The sequence below is a fragment of the Scylla paramamosain genome, chromosome 3, assembly GCF_035594125.1.
Source record: "Scylla paramamosain isolate STU-SP2022 chromosome 3, ASM3559412v1, whole genome shotgun sequence".
Lineage (NCBI taxonomy): Eukaryota > Metazoa > Arthropoda > Malacostraca > Decapoda > Portunidae > Scylla > Scylla paramamosain.
The window spans coordinates 11,622,501-11,650,000 of NC_087153.1; the positions used below are offsets into that span (position 1 = coordinate 11,622,501).

Sequence of the window (27,500 nt, forward strand, 5' to 3'; positions counted from 1 at the left end):
TGCATATTGGTATCATGTCATTACGGTTCACTTCTTATTAACCCTTGTGTCTCTCTCTATCAGAGATAAACGTTCCTTACTTGCATCCTATATAACCCTTAATTCCTTCCAGCAACTTAAATTTCAAAACATCCTAAAGGTCTTCCCTATTCATCCTGTTATACATAATATGCTCTATTAAAATATCATGTCATTTTATATGGTGCTAAAAGCCACGACTATACTTTCAAATGCCACAGAGATAATCAGCCGGGCCCAACATATTCTGAAACACGTCTGCCCGCACCTCGACTATTTACGATAGACTCTTGTTTAAGTGACACGGGTTTTTAAGACTGACTTCCATGGCTCTAGTGACAGATTCACAAGATTCCTACATTATGAATAGGAGAAATATTCATGAGAACCCGACTAGTCATCTCTGTGGCCTTTGAAAATGGTCATGGTGAGAGAGCAAAGCGTTTCTGAATACGAGACATGATCCTTACCAAGCTTTGTGTCTCGCCCCACCAGGGCGACAGCGGCGGGCCCCTCCATTACCTGGACCTGAGCGACGGCAAGTACTACGTGGTGGGCGTGGTATCCTTCGGCGTGGGCTGCGCTCGGTCAGACTTCCCCGGGGTGTACACGAGGGTCACCAGCTTCCTGGACTGGATCGAGAGAAATGTATAATGGTTGCCAAGATACGATAGCGTGTAATGTTTGCTTGTTCGTCAGTGTCGGCGTGATTGTCGTTTTTTTTTTTTTTTTACCAAATATCAGCGTGCAAGGTTAATGTTACGTTCACATTAAATATCTAACAAAGTATTATTTTGTTTTATTTTCCGATGCACCAATAAGTAGTACTAGTGGTAACAATGGCGGTAACTAAGGCAGTAGTGGTGACAACAGCAATTACAGTAGTAGTAGTAGTAGTAGTAGTAGTTGTTGTTGTTGTTAGTAGTGGTGGTGGTGGTGATGGTGGTTGCGGTGGTGGTGGTCGTGAAAAGGAATACTTAAGAATAAACAAATAAGTAAGCAAGTAAACAAATAAAATTTTGGAACCCTCTTCTTGTTACCTTACTTCCTTCCTTCCTATGACTTCAAGAAAACCGGAGTATCAAAACAAAAAGAAACTGTACCGATCATCTCTCCTGGCTCTTCAAGTTCTTTTAGCGACCCGTATTGCGAGAAGCCTATTTTTTAGCATTTCTTTTCCTTGGTCGGCCTCCCTGACACGTAAACTAAACAAATAGATAACTAAGTAACTAACTAACTAACTAAATAAATAAATAGAAAGATAGATAGATCAATAAATGAATAGACTTTGGAATAGGGTAAGTACATTTTCCGTTTATGATCCTTCTTCCTCATACCTTTCAAGCATAAACAGCAGACCACTTCTAGAGGTTAAGTGGCTTGGCCTTGCATTTCAGGTACTTCGGATCTTTCTCTCTCTCTCTCTCTCTCTCTCTCTCTCTCTCTCTCTCTCTCTCTCTCTCTCTCTCTCTGATGGATATTACGATGAGACAAACACCTCATGTAAGCTGCAAGATTCCCCATTGTCATCAGTGTTATTGGTGGCACACGTATAAGTATTACTGTATCCAGAGATTAGGAGGCAGAATATGTAAATAAGGCGTGAAATAAACCTAACTGTGGAATGCAGTTGTAGCTCATGACACCGAAATCCATTTTAAATTGTGTTTTTGGCAAGTGTGTGTGTGTGTGTGTGTGTGTGTGTGTGTGTGTTATTGTGGAAGATAATCAATTAATCCAACACCTAACTTAACCCAACCCAGTCATCTCAGCCCCTTGCAGAGAGTAAATGGAATATAACATGTATCTTTTGTGCACTCAAACTAACTTAACCGTCACCACACAGTCCAAGTAATTGGAATTTGACTTTTCTTTTTACATTCAACTTAAAAATCTTACCCAGACACCCCATAGTCCCTTGTTAGGATTAAGTACAATTTAACAAATCCTGAATTCAACTCAAATTAACCAAGTCATTTCGCAGCTAGTGGAATTTAATAAATCTAATTGCATTCAGCCTAACTCAGCCATCCCCACAGCTGCTTGCAGAGATAAGCAGAATTCTGAAAATCATTTTGCACTAAGCAGAAACTAGTGTGTCATCCAATTAGCCTGACAGCTGTTTCTTTCTTCCCTTGGCTTGGCCTAGCTGCCCCCACCATTGCTATTGTGTTGACACCCCCGGGGTGGGTTCCTAGTCTCAACTCGCCTCATGTACATAATTAATTAAACTCATAAAATATGTCAATATTCCGGTTCTTTTTTTATCAAAAAGTGAAATGTAAATTAACATTAAGTATTTTGATGTATTGTTTTGACATTCAAGTGCAAAAACATAACATAGCACCTGCAGCGAGTTTAGATTTTACTTTTACTCCTGGCTAAAAGTGATTTAAGAAAAATTTTATAGTTTATTGTATATACTTTCAGCATATGCTTTTATCTGGAAGTAAATTTTAAGTCTTTTAGGGCTTTTTTATGTGTACGGGCCCGGGCGTCAGAGTACGGCGATGCTTGGCAAGAAGTCTTCCGTTGACTTATATAACACTTTCTTTCATATACTCACCGAATGGAGCAGAATGAAAGACGCAACAAACTGCTATTTAATAATTTCACATCTGTAGAAACATATGCTGTAATCTATTGCAACAGCCACAGCTTAAAAAAAAAAAAAAGTGTTGTGAAGAACGACTTTACGCGAGGTGTGTGTGTGTGTGTGTGTGTGTGTGTGTGTGTGTGTGGGTGTGTGTCTGGAGAGAGGTGGATTTCCCAGATTAACTTTTTTTCTTTTTTTAATGTAAGAGGGGTACTACCCAAGAGCAACAAAATATATATGTATTCCAAAATTAGAGAAAAGTGAAATTACTGTAAGTTGATATTTTTTAGCAAGTGAAACTCATCTTGATGATATCGCTGATAGAAGAAATGAGGGCTAGAAATGAAAAGTATAGGTGCTGGAATTAGACTAGCTAAGCTGTTTATGGGGGAAATTGATTGACTGGTTTAAAAATTATGTGCCGCAACATCGCGGTCATATGGCCCCGCTACAAAATGTTAAGAGACGAAAATTGTGGTGGAGAAAATTATGGTAATAGAAAATATTATTGTAGCAGTGCAATATGTAAAAAAATAATAATAATAATAAATAAAGCTTAAATTATGGTAGGACAAAATAATAGTAATAGTAATAAGAAAATGTGGTGGTGTAGAAAAAAAAAATAATGGCATTACATAGAAGAGGATTGAATTAAATACTAAATCCAAAGTTTAGAGACTGTGGAGGAGGGCAGCTCTCTCCACAAAGAGAAGCACCTCACATCCCGCCGGGTTGAGTCACATTCTTCCCAGCATCAGCGAGAGACGGGAAGTCCCATCTTCTCCCCGTCACCGGGAGTACCGCTCACACGGGTCCCTGTAACTGGAACACTCCAGACTCCACCAGCAAGAGTGTCGCTCAGTGAGAATACTTGGAAAATGGTACCCATGTGCTAGATCCGTATGACCTGTCCGGAGACGCGAAAAATAAAAAAAAATGAAAGTAAATAGATAACAGCAACAACAACAATAAAAACAACAACAACAGCAGCAGCAGCAGCAACAACAACAACAACAACAACAACAACAACAACAACAACAACAACAGCAACAACAACAACAACAACAACAACAACAACAACAACAACAACAACAACAACAACAACAACAACAACAACAACAACAACAATAATAATAATGATAATATCTGTGATCATAATAATTATACGAATAATTATGTCCCATAGAACGGACCTGGACTTGTACGAGGATGTAATAGAAAGTTTTTTTTTTTCTTCTTCTTCTTCTTATTATTATTATTATTATTATTATTATTATTATTATTATTATTATTATTATTATTTATTTATTTTTATATTGTTATTTATCATTATTATATTTATTATTATATTATTATTATATTATATTTACTATTATTATTATCATTATTATTATTATTATCATTATTATTATTGTTATTATTATTATTACTATTATTATTATTATTATTATTATTATTATTATTATTATTATTATTATTATTATTATTATTATTATTATTATTTATTTACTTTTTTATTTTTTATTATATATATGCATATTTTTATTTTATTTTATTTCATTTTGTTTGTGTAAATGAGAGAATAATGGGAGAGAGATTGTTGCCGTGGATAACAGCTTTATAATGGTAATATGAGCACGCGTGTGAAAGCATTTAAAAGTCGTGCATGTTCGTCATAATGTATACAAAATTTAGATTCATTAGATTGGAAATGCACATAACTTAGCAAACTGCAATGAAATGTTTACTATCGTGACAAAAAGAAGAAACATTAACCTTTTTTTTTCTTTTAAGTAACTGATCGTCCTCAATATTCCAGCAATCTAATCAATGTTTTTAATGGCAGAAAGAAAACTGGGGTCACCAACTCACTCTTGTCTTTTTTTATTAACTGACTGTGCCCAGTATCTTGTACCTGATCCTAATAAGGCATCCCTTCGTCTTGTACAGTTATTTCTGATTCTAGCTCTTCTGAAATTGGCTAAATGTTTTTCCTACCTCTTAGGATGATAGGATAATAGGCTGCCATTAACTTACCCTTCCCCCTCTCCTGCAGCCTCGTTATATAAGACTTTCTAAACGTATAAGACTTTCTCTCCCACTTTCTACGTACCTGCTTCCATCTTTATTCTGTCTAGCTAACTTGTGAGGATGTTTTTACTCTCTCTCTCTCTCTCTCTCTCTCTCTCTCTCTCTCTCTCTCTCTCTCTCTCTCTCTCTCTCTCTCTCTCTCTCTCTCTCTCTCTCTCTCTCTCTCTCTCTCTCTCTGTTCTTTTGACCTTATGACTGGAACTTTTATGAGAAGAAGTATTGAGACATCCGTGGAAATACATTTATTAACATTTCCCTTTTGAGTTCTTCCTTCCTTTATTCATTTGTTTTCTGATGTGTGATTTTTTTTTTTTCTTTTGGTATGCACATGTGAGAGAAGAAAACTCGTGTGAATCAAGTGAGCTATACTGTACCACATATATATTTCTTCCAAACCAGGGGCTCATTATCAGTGAGGTGAAGATAATTAAGAGCAAAAATATGTGTATCTCAGAATCTATACTTTACTGCCTTATTGGTGAAGCTCTGACAACCGTTGGTACGATAAGTGTATATACAAAGAAGCTAATGAAAGTTAAGGGAATGAAGACTCTATGACACTGGGTTGGTTCACGGGAGGGGTTAATCACAGTAGAACGGGTAGCGTAGAGCAGCAATGGGAAGGCCAGACGTACGGATCACTCGATGTAAGTTTGATGGAAACAGGAAACACTCGTATAGCGAGACACAAAAGTCCTTGATGTCACGGTATTTGAAAAAGAAAGAAAGAAAGAAAGAAATCTGCACACCGTAATGAAGAGGGCGTTATAGAGAATGGTACTTAGATTAATAATTGAAAAGAAATAGTAACGAATACGTAAAATAAAATAAAATTAACAAATAGAATATAATAGGTAAAATGGATAAATAAATAAATAAAAAAATATAAATAACTTAAATATAAATTGAAATAAAATTTATATAAAGGCAGGGGAGAGAAAGCACTAGATGGAGCATATTATGATAATATAACAATGAAAGAAGCATAAGACTCCATAACAAAGAAACAGAATAGGCATAGGCCTGACCTCCGCAGTGGATTCGCTTTCCTTTTTCCTTAGGCCTACACACAGTGCATCCTTCCCTCCAGGCCTGCCTTCTTTCACTCATCTATTTATTTTCGCCATCTAAGCGGTGACATGAGCATGCTAGCAACACGAGTAGATTGCCATGCATTTAGTAATTCCGATGTTTAATGTTATGTCGTTGATACTGACATCATTATAATTATTACGTGCTTTCCCATTTTTCATATCTTCAGACCCACTTGGCAACACTGTCATTAAGAGAAGTTGGAGAGATGAAGATTTAATGAAGAAAATTTGAAAAGTAAATATTTTATCTTATTCTTTTAGCTGTAACATTATTATGTCATATGCTATAAAGACTAATTATCAGTTTAATTTACTTTTGTTAGGGTTTAATTAAAGATTGTTCGCTACTGTAACATATTCTGTTCAGCCTCTTGATATAAAATGAAAAAAAAAAAAAACATTCATATGAAGAATGACATGAAAAGGGCATGTTAGCATAAGAAGAGTGGGATATATTGGCACAGTGCTGGCACACACGAGCATCATTACGTGATTCAAGCAGATTCCAGGAAAGGTTAAGGAGGAAAGACTAGCAAACGCATATCTGCTGTTTTATCATACGCTAGCCGAGAGAGAGAGAGAGAGAGAGAGAGAGAGAGAGAGAGAGAGAGAGAGAGAGAGAGAGGAGGTTTGATTCGGAATCCTGATAGGAGACTGCTGTATGGTCTCATTGTTTTGCTAACGGTACTCTTTACTGCAGGAGTTGCTTAGTTACTGCGTATTTATAACACACACACACACACACACACACACACACACACAGTGTATTTTTATACGTTTATTTATTGATTGATTAGCATTACGAGCTGAATTCGAGAACGTCAAAGACACAGGCAAGCTTCCCTCAGGATTGCTAATCATTATTCTACCCACTACCATCTCAGGTATATAATCTCCGTACCCACTTACTATTCCCTCCCGCTGCTCCCTTCTGCATCCCACCATCTACGAGCTCCTCTACCCTCACTAACCTTTACCAGTTTTATCGTACATATCACACCAACGGACTGTGGAATGTATTTTCAAACTTTTCAGCGTCTTCTTTCGATGACTTTTTAACTGACTATAGTGGAATTTTTTTTTTAGATTTTCAAGTGCGTGCTCATGATTCAACTGATAGTTTAACATGGTTTCTGCATCACCATTGAGGAAAAACACCCATGAAAACCCGACAAATGATCTTTGCGGCCTTTGAAAATAGTCTTTATGAGATAATAAACCGTTGAAAAGACCTGAGGCATACGTGACATCTTGATAACCTATAGTATGCAGTGACGCCTAGGTGAGGTTCGCAGTTTTATGACTTCTAAGCAGTCCAATCCTAATGATCAGTGATCACATGCTCCAAAAGCCATTAGGTGTAAATTAAAAAAGTAAACATTAGGGAAAAAGTCATTCACCCTAATAACCACCTTACCTAGTGCAAAATTAAAGTGAACAGGCCTTTGAACAATTAAGGGAAGAAGGAAGAATTACTACAAGAAAGAGAAGGCGCAAGAGAAAGAGGGAGAGTTTGTCATGATATATATTATCTATTATAAATTGACTAACCTTTCTACCCAGTGCAAAATTCAGTGAACAAGCCCCTGCACAATGATAGAAGACGAATTAAAGCAGAAGAAAGGGGAGGAGCAGAAGGAGAAAGAGGGACAATTTGTCATATTACTTATATTAAAAGTTAACTAGCTTGAAACCAATCACGAAACCAAGAAAGTTCTCTCAGTAGAAACTCGAAGGTCGCTACAAGGACGCGAATCTTAATTTGTCATCTTTAAATTGGTTACAGAGGATCAGTGTGGCACTTCTTTCAATACATATTGACTGATTTCACTATTTCAGTACAGTATAGACAGTTGTAGATTATCATAAAAATATGTATAAAGCCTCATCCTAGCCATTGAGCTCTGTAAGTATGTAGTTTTCGTTAGTAATACTCCTTTTTCTATGTCTTGGGTTCTTCCTTGTCTACTTTACACCAGCCTTTTTTTTATGACGTCACCAGGTGGAGAAATCGGATACGTAATAGATATTTCGTGCCTATATATTCTCCTTCCCTAGTGACAGGCTTTATTTTACTCACAAACCCACACAGAAATGCACCCAAATCTACACAATTTCCTTCTCGACTCCCAGAAATCATCCTTCTCTATTACATGTTTGTTTACGTTTGTTCGGCAATTGTCATCAGCACTCAGTGAACCCTTGCCTTGGGGATACCAGAACTTGCCTGCTGCTGGATATGACTTGTAGGTCGCGAATTGCCACTTGACTGTATAAAAAAAAAGGGGAGAGAGAGAAAAAAAAAAAAAAACGCGAGGTTGGTGAAGCAGTGAGGAATATTATCAGTGTGGCGCCTCCCGTGGGTGGCGGTGGAGTGTGCTGATTATCGCTGGTGCCCCACGCCCAGGAATGTTGTTATCTCGCCTCTACTGCCTGCAGATGGTGTTTTCCGGAGAGATTTAGAGGCGCAACCCTTCCCAGGTGAGGCGTAATACTCTGGGTGGCATGTGTATTGCTGTTTTGATGTGTAATGTGAAGGTGCGTGTTGTGTTGGGTGAGGCGAAATAGGTACTAGTGGGTGAAGTGGGTGATGTTAGGTGTTCATGCTTCTGTTGTTTGTTATATTGGGGTGCGCTGTCTGTGGCTTATTCAAGCAGCAATGATATGTTGTTTTTATCAATATATACGGATCACCTATAGTTGCCTTGTTTGCCCCCCATCCATCTCAGATGGCAGTTCCTCACGGGCATGAGCTCATGGTATTATATAAGTTATAACAAGGATTCCGGAGAAAATCTGGTTCTTATAGACGGGGAATACTGCTTATATAACTTCAAGGTCCAGTACAGGTGCCAGGGATCATATTAGTGAATGCTGCAGGTGACAAGTAGTGCAGTGGTAATTTGAAGTCTTGGTGGTGATGAAACATTGTCTTCTTTTACGTGTGTGATAAAATTGTGATAGGAAAGTGGCAGATGAAGTCATGAACACAATGCTGTATGTATGTATTGACTTGTTTTGAATTAAGTCTTGAAATTAATACAGTTTGAGACATGTAACTAACAAGAAGGTATAATTTTACTTCATCCTATTGTTATGGAGAACTGTTATTTTTTCATTACCAGATGAATTCGGTTGAGGAGGCTATGAAGTTTGGTTAGATTTAATTTTGGAAAGGCCTTCACTGTTTATGTAGTCAGGACTGAAGCACAGCAGTTAGTTTGACATTTATGTTCAAGAGACATGCTCAGCAATTAGTATGAGTAAGGGAAGTCTTGGGCCTGCTTAGGTGATAATATTTTCTTGGATTTAGAATTTGAAAAGTCTTATTTTATTCTATTTTTCACATCCAAAAATTATGCTTTCCTATAGGCTCTCAAGCTGTCTGTGGAAAGTGGGATATTATAGAACAGGGGCTCCCAAACTGGAGGTAAATTACCCTTTGGGGGTAATATAACATTTTTTTGTGGGTAATGGAAGGATTACAGAACAAAAAAAAAGTGAATTCTGGATATCAAGAAAATATTGTGTGTTATGTAACATGTACATGATGTGGCCAGTGTGTATGAGTGCACAGTAGGAAAGGATGTTTTAGGAAGGAAATTGCATTATGTAACATGTAATTAATTGTCCTAGAGCAAGTACATGAATTGCTCAACATCTGGAATGGTGCATGAATTTAGAAAAGGTTGGGAACCACTGCTCTATTTCTCACTCATTTTCTCTATGAGCATCAGCCGAGGTAGATGTAAGCAGGTATGTATGAGTACTGCACTGTGCATTTAGTATTTACCTACTGTTATATTTTATGAAATGTGTAATACACCTAATGAGGCATGTTAAATTGGGTAATGAGCTGAGAAAGTTTGGGAACCACTGCTCTAGAATGATGTACATGTGATGAAAAACTAGTGAATATTATTCAAAATACATCACAGTGTGTAAGACAAGTATTATTTAGATCAGAGTCCATTATGAAATTAAAATTTAACAATAAGAGTTTCAAGAGATCATTAATTTCATATAACATTAATTTTGGAAACCAGTGTCAGGAAATTGTACCTCACACTAGGGTTGTAGGCTTTTGGGAGTGTTTTGACTGTAATCCTACCTTATTGGAATTTTGTGTCCTCAAATACTAGGAATTCAGTGTTATCGCCTGTTTGTTCACAGGAAAAAATTACAGAGAAGGTGGTTCTTAGCACCTCACTCCATTCCTCATAAAGTTGCTTTTTATGACATGCAGGGAGTATAGTGGTAGTGTTCTTAACACCTGCCATAGGGGTAGGGCTACCTTCTGTGAGACTGCTGTGATTAAGAGAATAAGATCATACTGCATTGGAAGGACTGCACTCAAATACTTACATGGCACTATTGAAAATATAATGGTTTAGGAAATAATAGAGATTACTATCAAATGAATATAAAAACTGACTATATGTAATTATTTTATCAAATTTGGCAGTAGCCACAAGTTTTTTTAGCTTTTTTTCTCTCTGTTCCAAAACCTCATTCCTGATGTCCATCACAAGTGTTCTGGATGGAATCCTAATCTATATGCTGATGAGAGAAACCACAGTTTCTGTCTCATCTCAAGCCATGAGTGAGTTCAAGAATTAAGATTTTGTTTCAGAGTGATGCAGTCATGTTATTACTAAGGACCACTCATTTAAGTATTACATCCATATTTTGTTTTTACTTAAGGGGAATTATAATCTTCAAGGTAATGAGACCAAAACTGCAATTTTTACTCATGAATTTTACAACTGTAGTGCATATTTCTTTATAGCAGCAGAATGGAGCAGTCAACTGGAAAGCATAAAGTGGTTGGCTACTGGTTCAATGAGCAGAAATGCCAGAAATTTGGAGTGCAAGACCTAGAAGCAACATGCAGGTGAGTGATGTACCTTTACTGATTGTCTTTAAGGATGTAATAGGACTGGAATGTTATAAGAGGGTTGTGTCACAGATTTCATGCTTACAATATAGACTTTAATGTAATTTTGTGTAATTTGCATTGTATTCTGTAATGAATTGTTAGTGCATTGTGGGACCCAAAGACTACAGATGTATATTCTTTGATGAGACTTACTTGCCAGAATTCTTAAAAGTACATTGCATTATTTTGATAAACCTTATCTAGCTGTGTGAGCATGAGAAGAAATGGTAAATCTACATTGATACATATGTATGAATTTAGGAAAGTAAGAGTATATTCCAATGACAAAAGAAATAGAAAACCACATGAGTTCAGTTTTCTTCTTTAGTAAAATTGACTCTGCATTATACTTCTTGCTACCATCAGTGAAATTATGTAGTGTTCTTCGGTGCTGGAGTCAGAGATTAGTATAGCAGGAAAAAAAAAGAATAAAAAGAGAAATTAGAATAGCTGTTAGAGTGAACTGAGGTAAGAGATCATATATGAATATCACAGGATATGGAAAATTCAGAGGAAACATTATGATCTATCAATAGTAATAATGACTCTACTGTTTATTTGACACATATGATATGTACTGATAGAGTTTTCTGGATGTAGTATTTATTGCATAAAAAATAATAAGATATAATAATAATAATGATAATGGATTCTGCTAAGCATCACATGGTTTTTATTTTCAGGAGACGAGGAATACAGCTGGTTAAGGTACTGTGCAAAATCATCTTTAAATGGCTTCATTGTACCATCATTAATCATCCACACTATTCTGTAAATCTGGTTATTATTTTTCTTGTCCATTTGTCTATTTTCAGTCTATTGTGTTTGTATATCCATCTGTTTCTCTATGTATCTATCAAGCCATCTATCTTATCATAGCAACTGCTTATCTTGGTGATTGTAAACTGGTAAGGAAGTCAGTCCCTATTGAAAGTGTCTCCTGATTTTTTCTATGTCTTGTACTTGTCTTATCTGCTTTTTAATGTGTCATCAGTTTACCTCAACAGTTAATGGTCTCTTAGTTCATGTAGATTCTCACATTTTTGTTGTCATGGAGCATCACTAAGTGTAGTTTCTATAGCTATACATTCTAAAGTTCTCTCTTCATTTGTTTAGATTGTTATTGTATTTTTTTCTGATGGCATAAGTTGTTTCTATATCTATATATTTTAAAGTTCTGTTTTTATTTGTATATATTGTAATTGTATTTTTTCTGGTAATTCGTGTAATAATATCTCTCTTCAGATTGATATGAACTCTCCTTTGGATGACCAGGGACCATTTGACCTTGTCCTTCACAAGGTGACAGTATTGTATGCCCAGGCCCTCAACAATAATGGAAAGGTAATTCCATATAAAGCAGACAAAACATGTTGAAATGGTTTTAACAGCATTGATGTATTGAAGATGGTTAAGAATTTCAAGAGGACAAATAATATAATTGGTTTGGGTTCCAGCAGTCTCCATTATGTAACCCTCATTATGTTTGCCCATCATTTCTGTATTGTTCATGCTTTTTGTCATGGTGCAGTTCAAAGCATAAGAAATCTGAGCAGTGTAACATTTTTAATACATTCTTAGCCTTATGTGGTGTATGCTTTTTCAAACAGTCTGGAAAATTTAACAACAGGCCACTGTGGAGATGTTCATCAACATTATTACTCATGTCATTCTTTTAACGTGACATGTTTTTGCATGCAGTGAAAGTATGTAGTACACTTAGAGTCATGCAATGATATATTGAGAAGAATATCTCATTGAGGATTTCATATAAACGAGTAAGTACAAACTCTCACTGTAAAGGATACTGCATATGGAAAGGGTTCTCTTGTAAGCTTGTTGTGAAATTTTCATGAAATACTAAAATCTCAGTAAAGATAAAACTTGAAAAATAAAAAGAAGGCACTATTGTAACAACTGCTGATGCTTCTTGCCTGCCCTTGCTATTGTATGTGCAAAAAATACTTTCAGCATAAAATCATTGCATGTGTGCACACTGGTTTAAAATGTGCCATTAGATCCTTGAGACATAGTTCATTGAAATCTTGAAGGAAGATGAAGGAGGACTGTTCATTCGGCTGTGTATTTAAGGTTTAAATTTTGATGAAATTTTCTTAAATACTTTGTATTGGCTATTTAACTATTTTCAGACAGTTTATGTAATAATTTATTAACATTGAGACTGGATATTCATGATATAATGAGGCTGTTTTTTCAGGCTGCAAATGCAATCAATATGTTTGAAAACTATATAAAGAAGCATCCAGAGACTTTTGTCATGGATCCTCTTCCTGGTGTCCACAAATTGCTCTTAAGGAACCAGACATATGAACTTCTCCACCAGCGTTTTAGATATGATGGTCAGTAAATATAATTTTTACCTGTTTTATTTGTGTGTTTGTCTGAGGATGGAGGATAGTTGATGCCTTCCTACCTCCTTATACATTTAGCCATTACACACACTTCTGTTGGCATCCAAAGAGGAAAGGAAACAATGACTGGCTACCACTTCCACAACAGTATCACATTTTCATTTGACTGCACACACACACACACACACACACACACACACACACACACACACACACACACACACACACACACACACACACACACACACACACACACACACAGAGTACACAGAGTGTACAGTACATAGATTGCAAATAATTTAGTTTTGTCTGGACTTTAAAATTGGGGTACATTTAGCTCTTTTTGTTTTGAGAATTAGACGTGTTGTAAGGACCCCCTCTTTTTTTTTCTCTCCTCTCTCCAATAGACGCTTCATCAATGCTATGCTGCTTACTGAATTATGTCAGCCACTCTTGAATAGCTGTGAACTACTAAACTCCCACTTATCTGACAAGTTCTTAGCCACATTATAGAAGGAAACAACACTTACTCCATATGAATCTCCATGACCATATCTCTTACTAACTACCTTTATGAGATACCTTTATGAGATCTTTATTCTTACCTATGTTTATATGGTTCATAGGATTCACCAACCCACTATCTTCATTATATTTTTTGTTTTCATTTTATTTATTATCATTATTATTATTGTTGTTGGTGGTGGTGATGGTGGTGGTATGATTGTTTATTTATTTATTTATTTATTTATTTATTTATTTATTTATTTATTTATTTATTTACTTATTTATATTTTCTTTTCTTTTTTTTGTTTTCCTTAGTTGTGCATATCTGAAACTGTTTCTTAATGCTGTAAATATCACGTTCACTTGCCTCAAATATTATGACTAACTGTAACTTTCTCTTAACTGTGGCTGCAAAAGATATTGTTTTTCAAAATATAAATAAAATATCTACATTCAAGTGTGTGTACAGTGGAAGTTAATGAAGTTGGCATAGCCAAGGTTGTGTGTACTCAAAATAGTGAACCTATAGACACTTGCGTGTGTACAGATTTCAGATGTGTTTTGCAGCCATTGTCAAATTATAAAAATTAAAACTTCTATAGCTTCTAAAAATGATCAGTAATAACTAGCTAATTCAGCATGAATTCATGGTTAAATTTGAAAGGGTAAACTAGCATGTTAATTGCTGGTTGTTGTGTGAAATTGATGCTTTATATAATTCTTTTTTTAAGACTTTATCTGGATTGTTTAAATTATGGGAAATTGAAAGTTTGCTTCACACACATATATTTGTATACGGGTGTCCCATGAGGAAAATTACTTATTGACAAAAATGCAAGATCAAGTCATTCTAAGTTGGAAATTTTCTGGTCAAATGTATTTAGTATCATGATTTAGAAGTTACAGGACATATAAATATGAACAGCTAGTAGGAATTGACAAAAGAGAGGAAGAGAGGGAGGGCAGCAGTGGTGGGCATTGCCATCTTGAGGAGGGTTACTTGATGTCATAAAGATTTTTGTAAATAAAGAAAAAAATCAATTCAAGAATGCACTATATTGTTGTATTAAGTAATAGCTAAAACATAACAAACTCTGTATGGCAACATTGATCTGCTCGGCCTTGCTGTATGGGACTTTGTAGCCACTTGGTGCTGATACATACTCATATTTAAATGTCCTGTAACTTCTGAACCATAGCATTAAAAACATTTGACCATAGAATATTTCCAACTTAGAATAATTTGATCTTTCATTGCTGTAGTTGTGTGACTTTCCTTGCAGGACACCCTGTATATATATATATATATATATATATATATATATATATATATATATATATATATATATATATATATATATATATATATATATATATATATATATATATATATATACACTAGGGACATGAAAATTTCAGTTATATATTTCTTATCATTAAACTTGAGGAATTGCTGTAATAAACTGTCAATTTACTTTACAGAAAAAATATTTACTCCAACATATGCAGAACTGTCATCAAGAAATGTCAAAGAAAATGCTGAGATTGTAAAACAAGCAAGTGTTACATTTCCAGTAGGTGAGTAATTTTCTTGTTAAGTTTGTAGTAAGAGTACTTCCTTGTTTGCTCATGAAACAAATGATAAGAAGGTTGTAGACCCAGTTTTTAAAGCATGGTGTTAGTAGTTACTAATACCAATGTAGCTTATTCTTTGTATGTCTCGTTTTTTAAACCATGGTGTTAGTGTCAACTCGGAGACACCGCAGGTTCCTATAATAATTGTTGGTGTGTCCTGCCTCTCACCAACAAGAAACACCAGTGATATTCACAATTCATATGTGATTGAAAGTTATGTTAAAAATATGATAATATATCAGTGTACTATATTAATAGTATCCATTGTCGTAAGGAAGAGGTGTTTGGGCACCTTTAACCTTGTGGTTTATGGTTCTTTTACATTGTGCTGATCACCCGCCAGATTGAAAGAGCTGTCAGTTTCCATCACCTCTCTAAGGTTTACAGCACCTTCTTATGATAATTACAACATTGAAGTATTTTTTTTAATACACAAACCTTTAAATTTTAGTTATTTTTGGTCAGAAACATGTTATATGCTCTAACTGGGCTTTATCAAGCTTGGGCTAGCAAACAGCATTACCTAGTAGATGGAAAAAATTGTATTAACAGTATATAGCACATCATATTGAGAATGTGAAATTTCTAACTGGATCAGCAAATAAAAACAAGATGTGCTACAGGCATAGGAGACAGTAGGCTACATGGTGGCTGCCAAGTTGGTTATTATTAGCTGGTACGTGCGTACATTTCACCAGTTTGACCGTGAAACCACTATGGTAATATTCTAGAGACCTTTTCACCTGCTATTACTCATTGTTTTAGTTCCATTCTTTTGCTGACAGATTTGATTAGTGTTTGGGGGTTACAGGAGAGGTTGCATTTCCCTGACTCTGTAAGTTTTACGTCTATCCAAATGTGTCTGTGAAAGAATGGAACTAGAATAACCAATAATAATGGTTGGAATTGGAAAAGACTCTAGAATATTACCACCACTTTTCCATATTGATTTTGATACTCTCATCAACTAATCTTGTAATCACAAGTACAAGACTCCGTAACCTAATTCCAAACTAACTATAGTAGTTGGCAACTAAGAAACATTTCCAGTGTAGTTTTGAAAACTACATTTGTAGCATATTGAGAACTCATTCATCTTGTGCATCAAGCTGAGGAAGAGAGGCTTTCTAAAGATGTTCCCAGAGACTGGCAAATTCTGTTCACATACCTCTCTAAGGAGAGGCTCCCACCTGCCTGTACACTCCAACTACTAGAGATTAGAGAATGTGCAGCCTCAACTACAAATAGAAAAATTATATATATATATATATATATATATATATATATATATATATATATATATATATATATATATATATATATATATATATATATATATACATACACACACACACACACACAGTGGAACCTCGGTTATCGAACGTCCCCCTTTTCAAACAACTTGGTTTTCAAACAAAACTTTTAACTCATAATTGCTTTGGTTGCCATATTGTAATTCGGTTTTTGAACAAAGTTATTTGATTTCAAATACCACAAAATGTAGCAAAAGCTGCCATTTATTACTAATTTATAGTTTCAGTAAGGATTTCCTTTGTTTTTATATATTTAGAGGAGAGACACAGAGGGTAGAAAAGTAATTCAGTCCTTTAAATAAGTTAAATGTGATCCCATTGAAGAACCTTGATGTAAACAAACAAGGTTCAGCACTCAGCAGTAATCTTGAGCCTCCTGTGGCTCTCTCTGTGACCCACAGTGCCATCAGTACTGCACAAATGCATTTTCCCAGTAGCATTTCCCAGCAGCAAGATATTTTGGCGGTGAGTGGGTTGCTCCTCTCTGTGTCACTCTGTAAGGCTTCCATCACTTGATAGGTGACAAAGAGAATGCCTGCCTGGTCTAAACAATATCTTTTGATGAATTCTGTGTCACTAAGTTCATTCAATACATTGTTTCTGGAATAAAAAAAATTCTAAGCTGGAGATGTTGTGGAGCGGCCATCTTAGCAATGGGAGTGTCAGTCATTACCTATTGAGACATGGTGGATGGTTATCCAAGAATGGACTAATCTATTTTGTATTCATTCCTATGGGGAAAATTGTTTCAGTTTTCGAACATTTTGGATTTCAAATGGCATTCAGGATTGAATTAAGTTTGAAAATTGAGGTTTCATTGTATGTGTGAATGCAATGTCCATTGTAGACTGTTCAGGCAGGAAAACTGTAAAGCATTGATCAACTGATCACTTTGGCAGGCACATGAGACACTTCAGAGTTGTCAAGCTGTACGAAGAGTGCTGTTGGTGTTCGTTTCTAACACCATGTCATGTCTCCTTCCCCGAGTTTAAAAAGCGCATTTGCAAAGTTAGTAAGAGGAGATATGACGTGGGGCTTGGTTTTGGAATTTACTAACACCAACGTTAAAAAAATTGGGCCGTATTATTTTAACCAGGTTTTACTTTGATATTTTATTAAAATAATGAATTATAAGCAGGATTTGAGAAGTCTTCTCTAAATCACAGAACAAGACTCTCTGACTTGTGATTATTATTTTTTATTTATTAACTTAATTATGGATTGGCTTATTGATATCCATGTCTTTGAATTTCTTTTCTTAGCTTTTAGTTTAAGACAAGATGATTGATATTGTACCTGATACCATTTTATATTCATTCTCAATTTCTCTAATGATTTTTTAAAGATAGTTATACAATACCTCTTTCTGTATTTTTAAGACACTTGTCTCTTACTGTTTACCACCAGTTATACAATAACTCTTTCAGTATTTTAAGATGCTTGTCTCTTACTGTTTACCACCTTTATGCAGGGTACTAACTTACTTCTATCACATAGGCTTAGATGACCTTATAGACTTGTTTTTATATGTTTTATGTGAAAATTAATATTTTTATCTTTTATCAGTATGCAAGCCAGTGACAGGAGGTGGTGGAGTAGAGGCACATGAGGTGTGTACAAACTTTATTTATTAGATATTTAATGGACTTGATTTGTAACATTTTGAAATTAATCATTCTCATTATCATTTATCTTCAAAATGGATGAATTGCCTTCCTTGACATGTTTTTAACAGCAATCACAGATTTTCAGTAAGATCATTATCCAGTGCATTATCAAGCCAGTCCTCTGTGAATGTCCCATGATAGTCCAAGGCCATTCATGACAGATTCCTTCATATGACAAGGAGCTCCATCATTTTGTAAATAGATCAGATACATGTATGTAAAGAACTAGGAAAAAAAAAACCCCTCAAATACAATGAGCTCTTTAAATACTGCAGGTTCAGCATTTATGTAAAAATTGTGTTCAGTTCATTCAGTTGGTGAGTTAGCATTTATAGTCACAATGAAGTTTTGAATGTATGTGCACACTATTCACATCAAACACTGGACTCATCTGGTATCAGAGCATGAATCTTAAGAGATTTTCAGCCCTACTTTCAGCTTTTCATGGGTAGAAGCATCACCACATTTCATCTTAGTCCTCCTCCTCCCAGCAAACATTAGATCATGGTCTGCTTAAATTTAACTTGAATTATTTTGCTGCTTAATGATCTTGGAATAATTTTAGTACAGAGAAGAGCTGCACTAGTAATGATGATTGGATGGTAAGCATAACTTTTTTTCTTATGATGAAATATATTAATGGTTATTTGCAATTTTCAGATGGCTGTAGTTTTCAATGAAATGGGTCTCAGTGAGTTCAGACTTCCTTGTGTTGCTCAGTCCTTCATAAATCATGGAGCTGTTCTATATAAGCTTTTCGTCTTGGGGCCAGTGTGGTTTGTCATTGTGCGACCATCACTCAAGAACTTTTATGCCGGAGGTATGTAGAAAAGACTTATTTGAATTAGATGATTTATAATATATGTTTTTGATGTTACAAATTGCTTTCTGTTTAGATGTTTCTTATCTTTTTTTGTTTTATTTATTTTTTATTATTACTATGAATTTTCTTAGAAGGATCACCATTTTTGCAAGTTTTAGATTTTTTTTTTCTTCTTTTTTTTTTGCTAGCATATTTCAGTGATCAGCTAAGTGCTAAATTCTCATCCTTATAATTGGAGACACAGTATTCCTTAACAAGATTGGTGTGCCTTGAAAATACTAACTCACTTTTTTAGTTAATCCCTATGTAGTTTTGATTTGCTTGTGTAAGATCACCAACCTTATAAGGTGACTGCTGATTGGTATCCAAGGCAGGAGGAGAAATAATCTTTTTACTTACTACTTAGCATTTTCACTAACTGGTGCCTCCAGATTGGTTGTACGTGTAATGAAATCTTGAGGAACACTACCTAACACATTGTAATATTTGTCTTGATATTAAAAGTAACATTATCTTATTTATTGCCTTAGTATTCTGGACAGACTTTCAGCATAACACATCTGTTATATGATTAAAAAATAAGATGTTTTATTAATGATTCACATGAAGGATACCTTTAGATACAAATTGTTTATTATATTTATTGCACTTCAAGTATTTGGAACTCAGCCCTTGTATGGTAGATATAGTCTCTCTCTCTCTCTCTCTCTCTCTCTCTCTCTCTCTCTCTCTCTCTCTCTCTCTCTCTCTCTCTCTCTCTCTCTCTCTCTCTCTCTCTCTCTCTCTCTCTCTCTCTCTCTCTCTCTCTCTCTCTCTCTCTCTCTCTCTCTCTCATCCCCTCCTCCTTTTCTCCCCTCTCCTCCCTCTCCCATGACCCTTTCAATTCTTTCATAGTTTATGCCAAAACATGTGAATGCATTTCCTGTCATCACCTAGCACCAGCTTTTAACACAGCTGATTGAATTCATTGCTCCCATCCCAGTTACAAGCATCTCTGTGTAATTGATTATGTTCCTTAATTTGTTTTATATATTCTTTTTAATATTTGTATTTATTTATTTATTTATTTATTTATTTATTTATTTATTTATTTATTTATTTATCTTGTCTGATTTAAAATGGTTCTTTCTCAAAAAAAAAAAGTAAATGAGTGGATTTAGTGCAAAATATTTGACCAATTTTTTTTTCTTGACTACATTTATGTTAAATATCATCAGAACTTGCAAACATGGAACATCTCAAATGTTTTAGAATAAAACACAGAATGTTATTTGCATTTACAGTTACATTCTGGTTCAAAAGTTGATGTCTTCTTGTACTTGAATAAGTACAAAAAAATATATTTGTAATTTTATGAATTAACAGCATAAGTCACAATATTTATAATTATTATTTTCCTGAAAATAAATTCAGAAATTAACCAGTGGCTTAGGTTTTGAGAACCATAAACTTCGCCATTTTCTTTTTAAAATGTTGATTTTTCATAAATAAAGTAAGAGGTGTAAAAATCTATTTGTTAAATATTTAGGAGCTTTATGAAACAAGCATATTTTATAAGTGCTTTATTTTGACATTATTATTTTCTTTTCAGTTGATGGTTGCTTTGGTTTTAACACACTTACAGGTACATTGTATATGTGTCTATATATGTATGTAAAAGTTTGTGAATATATATATATAAATATACTTATGTTTAGTATAAGTGATGAAACATGTGATTATCATCATTGCCATGAGTAACAAGTCATTAATGCAAGTGAAGCCTGAATATTCTGTAATCACATACATACTAGAATAGTTTTTATAGTTATGGTTTGTTAACATGTACAGGTAAGATATTTTATAAGTAAAACTTTCTTTTGTGTATGTTTTGTTTTTTTATTATTTTTATTTTTTTATTATTTATTTTTATTTGTTTTTTATCTTGACCATTTTTTATATCAAGCTATATTGGAAGATATAATATGATGGATGTCATGAAGAGAATGTTTTAGCATATGAAGTACTAACATGCTCTCCTTAAAAATGTAGTTCATGATCAGATATTCACCTCAAGAAGACACACAGATGAAAGATTTTTGTGCATCATACAGTAAAATTTGAGCTTAACAACATTAATTTGGGGTAATTGCATTAAAACAAAACTATTTTTCACCTTAAAACTTCAAAATGATTTGCAGACTGTGCAAAGAGGGTAGTGTGTGTGTGTGTGTGTGTGTGTGTGTGTGTGTGTGTGTGTGTGTGTGTGTGTGTGTGTGTGTCATGTTTGGCATGTTCAGATTTGGTGAATTTGTATTCAGTGACAACAATTGGTTGCAAGTCTAATTTGCTTCTGGCAGTGATATTTCTCCCATCCAACAATTATTTCCTTCACAGCAAACACTAAATCATCTTAGGTGGTCATATTCTTGCATATGCTGAATGCTTACATCCCTCACCTGGGAAATACTTTCCAATCATTCTTGGTGTATCTCCTTGCCAAAGGTTTATTGTATAATACAGCCCTCTTCAGTTTCCTCAGCATTGATATCTCACCTCTGGGATGTTTTTGGAGAGAGAGAGAGAGAGAGAGAGAGAGAGAGAGAGAGAGAGAGAGAGAGAGAGAGAGAGAGAGAGAGAGAGAGAGAGAGATGTAAACATGTAATGAAAACACATGGTAAGAAGATAGTACTTTGTTATCAGAACCAGTGGTCATAAATCATGTTACATTGAGATGAAAAATTGAATGGAATATTTCAGGTTTAAGACCAGTCTAGATTTTATAGGATCTGTTCAAAATTCTACAAAAAATCCTCAGGAATTAACCACAATTAATAAGGCCAAAAGTAGATTAGTAGGGTTTTATGTACAAGTATATAACTTTGTCTTATTTGGGTACCACCCACTAAGGTGAACTTGGTTATACGTAAACCAGCCCCATCCCTCCTCCCCTCCTCCAAACTATTCAAGAAAATTGTACAGAGGAAATTTTGAGCATGTAAGAATGTGTACGTTGGTGAGTAAGTAAGCATCAGAAATTCAATACACTCCATTTTGGCTCATAGATTCAAGATCAGGTGAAAACACTTGTGCATTTGTTATTGATATTACTTGATACTAATGTAATTTTTGTTTAACACTGTAACTATATTCATTTACTATATTTTGTCTGTGACAGAACAAGAAACTGTTTACTTCAACTCCAGCAATGTATCCAAAGCAGACTCTCAGTCTCCCCTCACTCAGCTGGACCCTGGAGACATGGAAGATGAGTTACCAAAAGCTGATCCTGCAGTATTTAACAGGTGTGCTATCCCACATAAATCACTTTTTTTTTTTTTTTTTTTCGATTCTGAGCCTTTATTTGTGCATTGAGAGGCTGTCTTCTTGCACAAAGTTTGTACCTTTCACTCATTCTGTACTTGTGCTTTTATTCTGTTCACATTTTCTGCTTACTTGTTTTGTACATTTACACTACATCCATTTTATTATTATTTTATTATTATTATTTTTTTAACTTTTATTCTTTACATATTTCTGGTCCTGGTGACCAGAGGTGGTATAAAATTAACATATTGATTTAGAAATTCTGCACTGTTTGTAAATAATCCTTTGGTCTGTATAGAAGGTAAATAAAATCTGAGTTTAAAGTTTTCTAGTCAGTGATAAAAACCTCAATAGTACTCAGATGTAGTAAGTTTGAAGTACAAGACATATCCAAACCATCCTTTATCTCTTTATTGTAAAAATTTTAGGGAATGTTCTGATTTCATGTAAATGAGTGTGGATCTCCATTTTCAGGAGAGGAATTAGATTTTGACAGTCTAAGTAAACTGTGATGAAGATATTACACACACACAATAGATGCTTGTAGATGTGAATTTTTGTAAAATAATGTTTTTAAAAATGTTTTCAGAATAGTAACAAATCTGCGTGAAGCTTTGAATATGGATCTTCTTGGCATTGATGTTGTTATTGACAGCAACACTGGAAAGTATGGCATCATTGATGTGAATGCTTTTCCTAGTAAGTTGATAATTTTCATCTATTCAGTATTTTATATTAGGCAAAAAGTTTTGATTTTTCTTTGGGATTTTTTGTTTTCTTGGAATGCTAGAAAGGAGGTAGACAAGGAGGCCTTTGAAAACTAAGATAGGTGCAGTGATCATTCTGAATGGCTGTGGCTAAATGGTTGTGGTTGCCTGAGGCAGAGTTTTGAGGACAAAACAGCTAATTTCATTATATTTGAATAAATTGAATCAAAAGTATGAGAATATACACTATAGAAAGGATATCACTCTTATCAAGAAAAGGTGAAAAAATATCCAACACATTTACTGTCAAACTGATATGTAGGATATGTGACAAGAAACAGGATAAAGATGTGTGTATGTGTAACCATCTTTGCTGTTGTAGTTCTTGGCAGAATGTAAAGAACTTGTGATTCACAGCCTTACCTGTATCACATGGATTACTAAGACTTCTGCATCTTCTAGGTTATGACTCTGTCCCCAACTTGATGGAGCACTTGGTGGATCTTCTTGTGATGCGAATGGATCATCCTGCACCCGAGAGTATTAAACAGACACCAGAAAACAAGAAAATCCCGACATTTACCACTTGTGATCACCCTCAGGAGGATTCAGGGGTAGATACAGGGTAGTACATGATGCTACTGCTGAACTGTACCTTTTCCTAGTCAGCCAAAATAACTGTATTTCAAATATTTGGGATAACCTTTAGAATGTAATGTATGCCTTAAAATGTTTGGCTCAGTATTTTTACCATAAGAAATATGTGAAGAGTGCTCATTACATACAATTTGATTAGCAGGAAGCTGCCATGACAGCAGGTTAGGCAAAACTATTTGGTGCAGTGGTTAGTGTGTTTTTGTGGGAGGAAAGCTTTGAATGTAATTTTTAGGAAGTGAAGTGTTTTTATATACTTTTTCTACTCCTTTTCATATTGGTGTGGAAGCAGGTGCTTAATTTGGGCATCAGGTAAAGTACAGACAGCCCCGATATAGTCTTTTCTTTTCCTTCTATAGAGGATACTTTCTACTGAAGTATAGTTCAGCCCAACTGGAATACTTGCTGTGTACATATATAGTGTATAGTTTTTGTTTACATTTTTCTATTTGATGCAAAAATCACATATAGACAGATAACAGTGATTCATACTTACATTAAGTGCAATGCTAGATTACTATTTCTTACTCCACTCATTAATACATCACTCAAAGACCATTTAAGGAGTTTGCTGGAAGTGTACTTTTTTCACCATCATCAATCCATTTGTCATGAACCCCTCTCAGTATGTTCCTCACTTCTGACCAGTACTGGCTGTGTTTTCATTCTCACCATAGTACCATCCTCATCATCATTTTCATTATCACATCAGGTTTGCCTGGTTTAGGCTAATCCATGTAATGTACTTTGAAAAGTATTTTTTTCATTCATGATTTAATAGAAAATTATCAGAACACAAAAAAAAAAAAAAACACAATTTGAATCAGTGTTCTCTGGACATAAGTTTTTTCATTTCTGTAGTCTTGTAGAGTACCATAATCAGTGTTCAGATATGTCACAACACATGCTTCTCATATCTTATGATAGTTTTGTCAAGCTTCATGTTAGTACTTTCTGGTGGACTGTACTCCCAAAGTTACAATTAGGTCTTTAAGAAAACTATTTGATGTGGTTGTTAGCAATGGATGTTGTATGGTTGTGTAATATATGATATGTTATCATTGTGCACATGATTGATTTTCATTGCATGTTGTCATTCATGTGTATTAATTTTACATTTATGTATGCTATTATTTGCTAGGTCATTCCCAACATTCCACTCTTCAAAGTTAGTTAAAGGAGAGCATCATTATATTAATTTAGATTTTTATTTTTCAGACTATTATTTTCTTTTTAGGTGTTTTGAAAATATATTCTTTATTTATGCCAAAGGTATTTAATTGTATACTTGATTGTTAGTATGGATGGATAACATATTAAAAGTTGACAATGTATATCATAGTATTGTCATGTTGGTATTTTAGACCATGTTTAGAAAGTCAAGGAAAGAATCATCTTCTAAAAGAAGGTTCATTAAACAAATCAAACCAATAATAAAAAAAAATGGTTAAAAAGTACCATGGTAGTTGTGTGTTGAAATATTAATGTGGCATCATATGATGGTAGCATGTAAATGCATTCCATTTGTAATATTTTTAAAACTTTCTATAATCAAAATGGTATGGTATTTTGTACATTATATTATTCACTTGTATATGCAGTTGTTGTACTGTATTAGCTCTACATGTATTGAACACACTTAAGAATGAAACAAGATATTAGCAGGAGACCATACACTTGCCTGAAAATTTAGAGCAACAGATTTTTTATTGTTATCCCAATGTAGGCAAAACTTGTCCTCTCCTGTCATTTAGTGAGTCTGCCTCTGAGAAACCACTTTTCTCCTCTTCCTGATCTATCCTTTTATCTCTGCCTCTCCTTTCTCTCGTTGTTCCCATTTTACTTTTCATAGCCTTTTCTGCTCCCCTCTACCATCCCATGAGTCACTGTGTGTGTGTACTTACCTATTTTACTTAGTTATACTTACCTAGTTGTGTGTGTGTGTGTGTGTAGGTGGGTGCGTGCGTGCGTGCGTGCACGCACGTGTGTGCATGCATGCATGTGTACGTGTGTATGTGCCTGCACGAGTGCACAGCAGTGTCAGGTCACATCACAGCAAACACACACACACACACACACACACACACACACACACACACACACACACACACACACACACACACACACACACACACACACACACACACACACACACACACACACACACACACACACACACACACACACACACACACACACACACACATTCTTACACTGGCTATACTCTCTCTCTCTCTCTCTCTCTCTCTCTCTCTCTCTCTCTCTCTCTCTCTCTCTCTCTCTCTCTCTCTCTCTCTCTCTCTCTCTCTCTCTCTCTCTCTCTCTCTCTCTCTCTCTCTCTCTCGTGATAAGTTGAAGCCACAGTGTATGAAATCCCAAAGGCATTTTTTAAAAGGTTTGAAATGCCTGAATGGTGATTCCAGAAAGAGAGAGAGAGAATCATTTTTTATAAATATATACAGCAGCAATGTTTTATAAAATAAACATACATATAGCCAGTGTGTGTGCATTTAGATACCTAGTTGTGGTATACAGGCCTGAGCTACACTTGTGTTGCTCTGCCTGTGTATCAATATTTGTAAAGTTGTGTGTGTGTGTTATGTAATGTGACGTAAGGTTGCTCTGACACATGCATGAATAGGGAGCCATGGGATACACAAGATATCTACATCTGATAATGTGGAACAAACAGGAATGCCATCCTTTTAAGATTGTCCTTTGCCTTGTTTGGACTTTTTCTTGACCTATAGTGCCGCAGTGCAAGAATATGAAGAAGGCAAAGTGTGCCACTGGCTTATAAAGAAAGTTTGATACAATGTAAGACCAAGGATCGGCAACTATGATAACTTTACCTATAAATTGAAGTTTGTAGAAGGAATGGTAATAACTTTTGTAAATAAGCCAATGGGTTTATGTGAAAATAATTATAAATGTATTACTTTACTGTTTGGTTGTCTATACTAATTTCTCAATAGCCAGTCATAATGAGATCATATTAGTTTATTGTTTGAAAATCTAGTAATTTCTCCAGTCATAATGAGATTACATTATTTCATCTCTCAGCAAAGGCTGCTTGATCTTTTCTTGGCAATATCTAAGTTTTTGAAAATAACATATTAGCTCTTAGTGAAGATTCATTAAGCTTTGCATGGTTAATGTTTTTTTTTTTTTTACAAAGACAAAACACGCCTTTCGTAACTAAGTAGAGAGTATCCTTGCCTGCCACTTGACAGGTGAAAGTTTGGACTCTGTTCAAGTTTCTGTGGATCTTGTACTAACAGTGAGAGGTTACTGTTCCCTCAGAGAAAGAAGATGGCATGTGTAGTGTATGTGAAGCTTCCATCTTAACTAACTTACCAGTCTGTGTGAACTTTATACTCTTTCCAGGAGGGTAACAGCTGGCAGTAATGAGTAATTAAGACCTCAAAGAATTACACAAATGCAGCCCAGGATTTCTTATTGATTTCATTAATTCATATCACAGTCTCACATGGTCATTCCCATACCTCATTTAGTGTTTATTTACCTAGTTTACAACTTATTGTGTACAGTGCAGCTATACCAGAATAGTTTCCCGCAGTATATTTTACAAGAATTAAATAGTGTATTAATGTAGAAAAGTGCAGTATTTATCATCATTATACAGCAGATTCCCATTGATATGAAAAGGATAAAAAAAATTGGTCAAATTTAACTGTGGCATGTCCACTGTGCGGCCACAAGAAAACAAACCAATGCTTCAGTTTCACATATTCACTACGGTGTCATTTCATTGACA

General features: G+C 34.9%; 2 protein-coding genes and 1 long non-coding RNA gene across 10 annotated transcripts in view; 2 read left to right on the forward strand and 1 right to left on the reverse strand.

Annotated features, from left to right (window-relative positions):
* LOC135090290 (clotting factor G beta subunit-like) overlaps nt 1–808 on the forward strand; it is a 9,148-nt gene extending 8,340 nt beyond the window's left edge. Inside the window, exon 10 of the mRNA XM_063986939.1 lies at nt 514–808. Within this exon, the coding sequence (XP_063843009.1) occupies nt 514–672 (159 nt within the window). The 3' untranslated portion in view covers nt 673–808. The remainder of the gene's footprint in view (nt 1–513) is intronic.
* Nucleotides 809–2,609: 1,801 nt separating this feature from the next.
* Nucleotides 2,610–27,500, reverse strand: part of LOC135090318 (uncharacterized) — a 27,639-nt gene continuing 2,748 nt past the window's right edge. The window contains exon 2 of the long non-coding RNA XR_010261859.1: nt 2,610–3,521. This is a non-coding gene — a long non-coding RNA (uncharacterized LOC135090318). The remainder of the gene's footprint in view (nt 3,522–27,500) is intronic.
* Nucleotides 7,920–26,220, forward strand: LOC135090294 (inositol-tetrakisphosphate 1-kinase-like). Of its 8 annotated transcripts, none has more exons than XM_063986972.1 (12): nt 7,920–8,280; nt 10,592–10,693; nt 11,422–11,446; nt 11,984–12,082; nt 12,957–13,098; nt 15,100–15,195; nt 18,132–18,175; nt 18,893–19,052; nt 20,647–20,679; nt 22,213–22,339; nt 22,951–23,060; nt 23,531–26,220. In XM_063986972.1, the coding sequence occupies exons 2-12, from the start codon at nt 10,596–10,598 to the stop codon at nt 23,695–23,697; spliced, it is 1,101 nt and encodes a 366-aa protein (XP_063843042.1). In that variant the 5' UTR covers nt 7,920–8,280; nt 10,592–10,595; the 3' UTR covers nt 23,698–26,220. The 8 variants fall into 8 exon arrangements, with proteins under 8 accessions (XP_063843042.1, XP_063843032.1, XP_063843088.1 ...); XM_063986962.1 differs by having other exon boundaries at nt 7,936–8,280; nt 10,589–10,693; XM_063986996.1 differs by lacking the exon at nt 7,920–8,280 and adding an exon at nt 8,319–8,337 and having other exon boundaries at nt 10,589–10,693.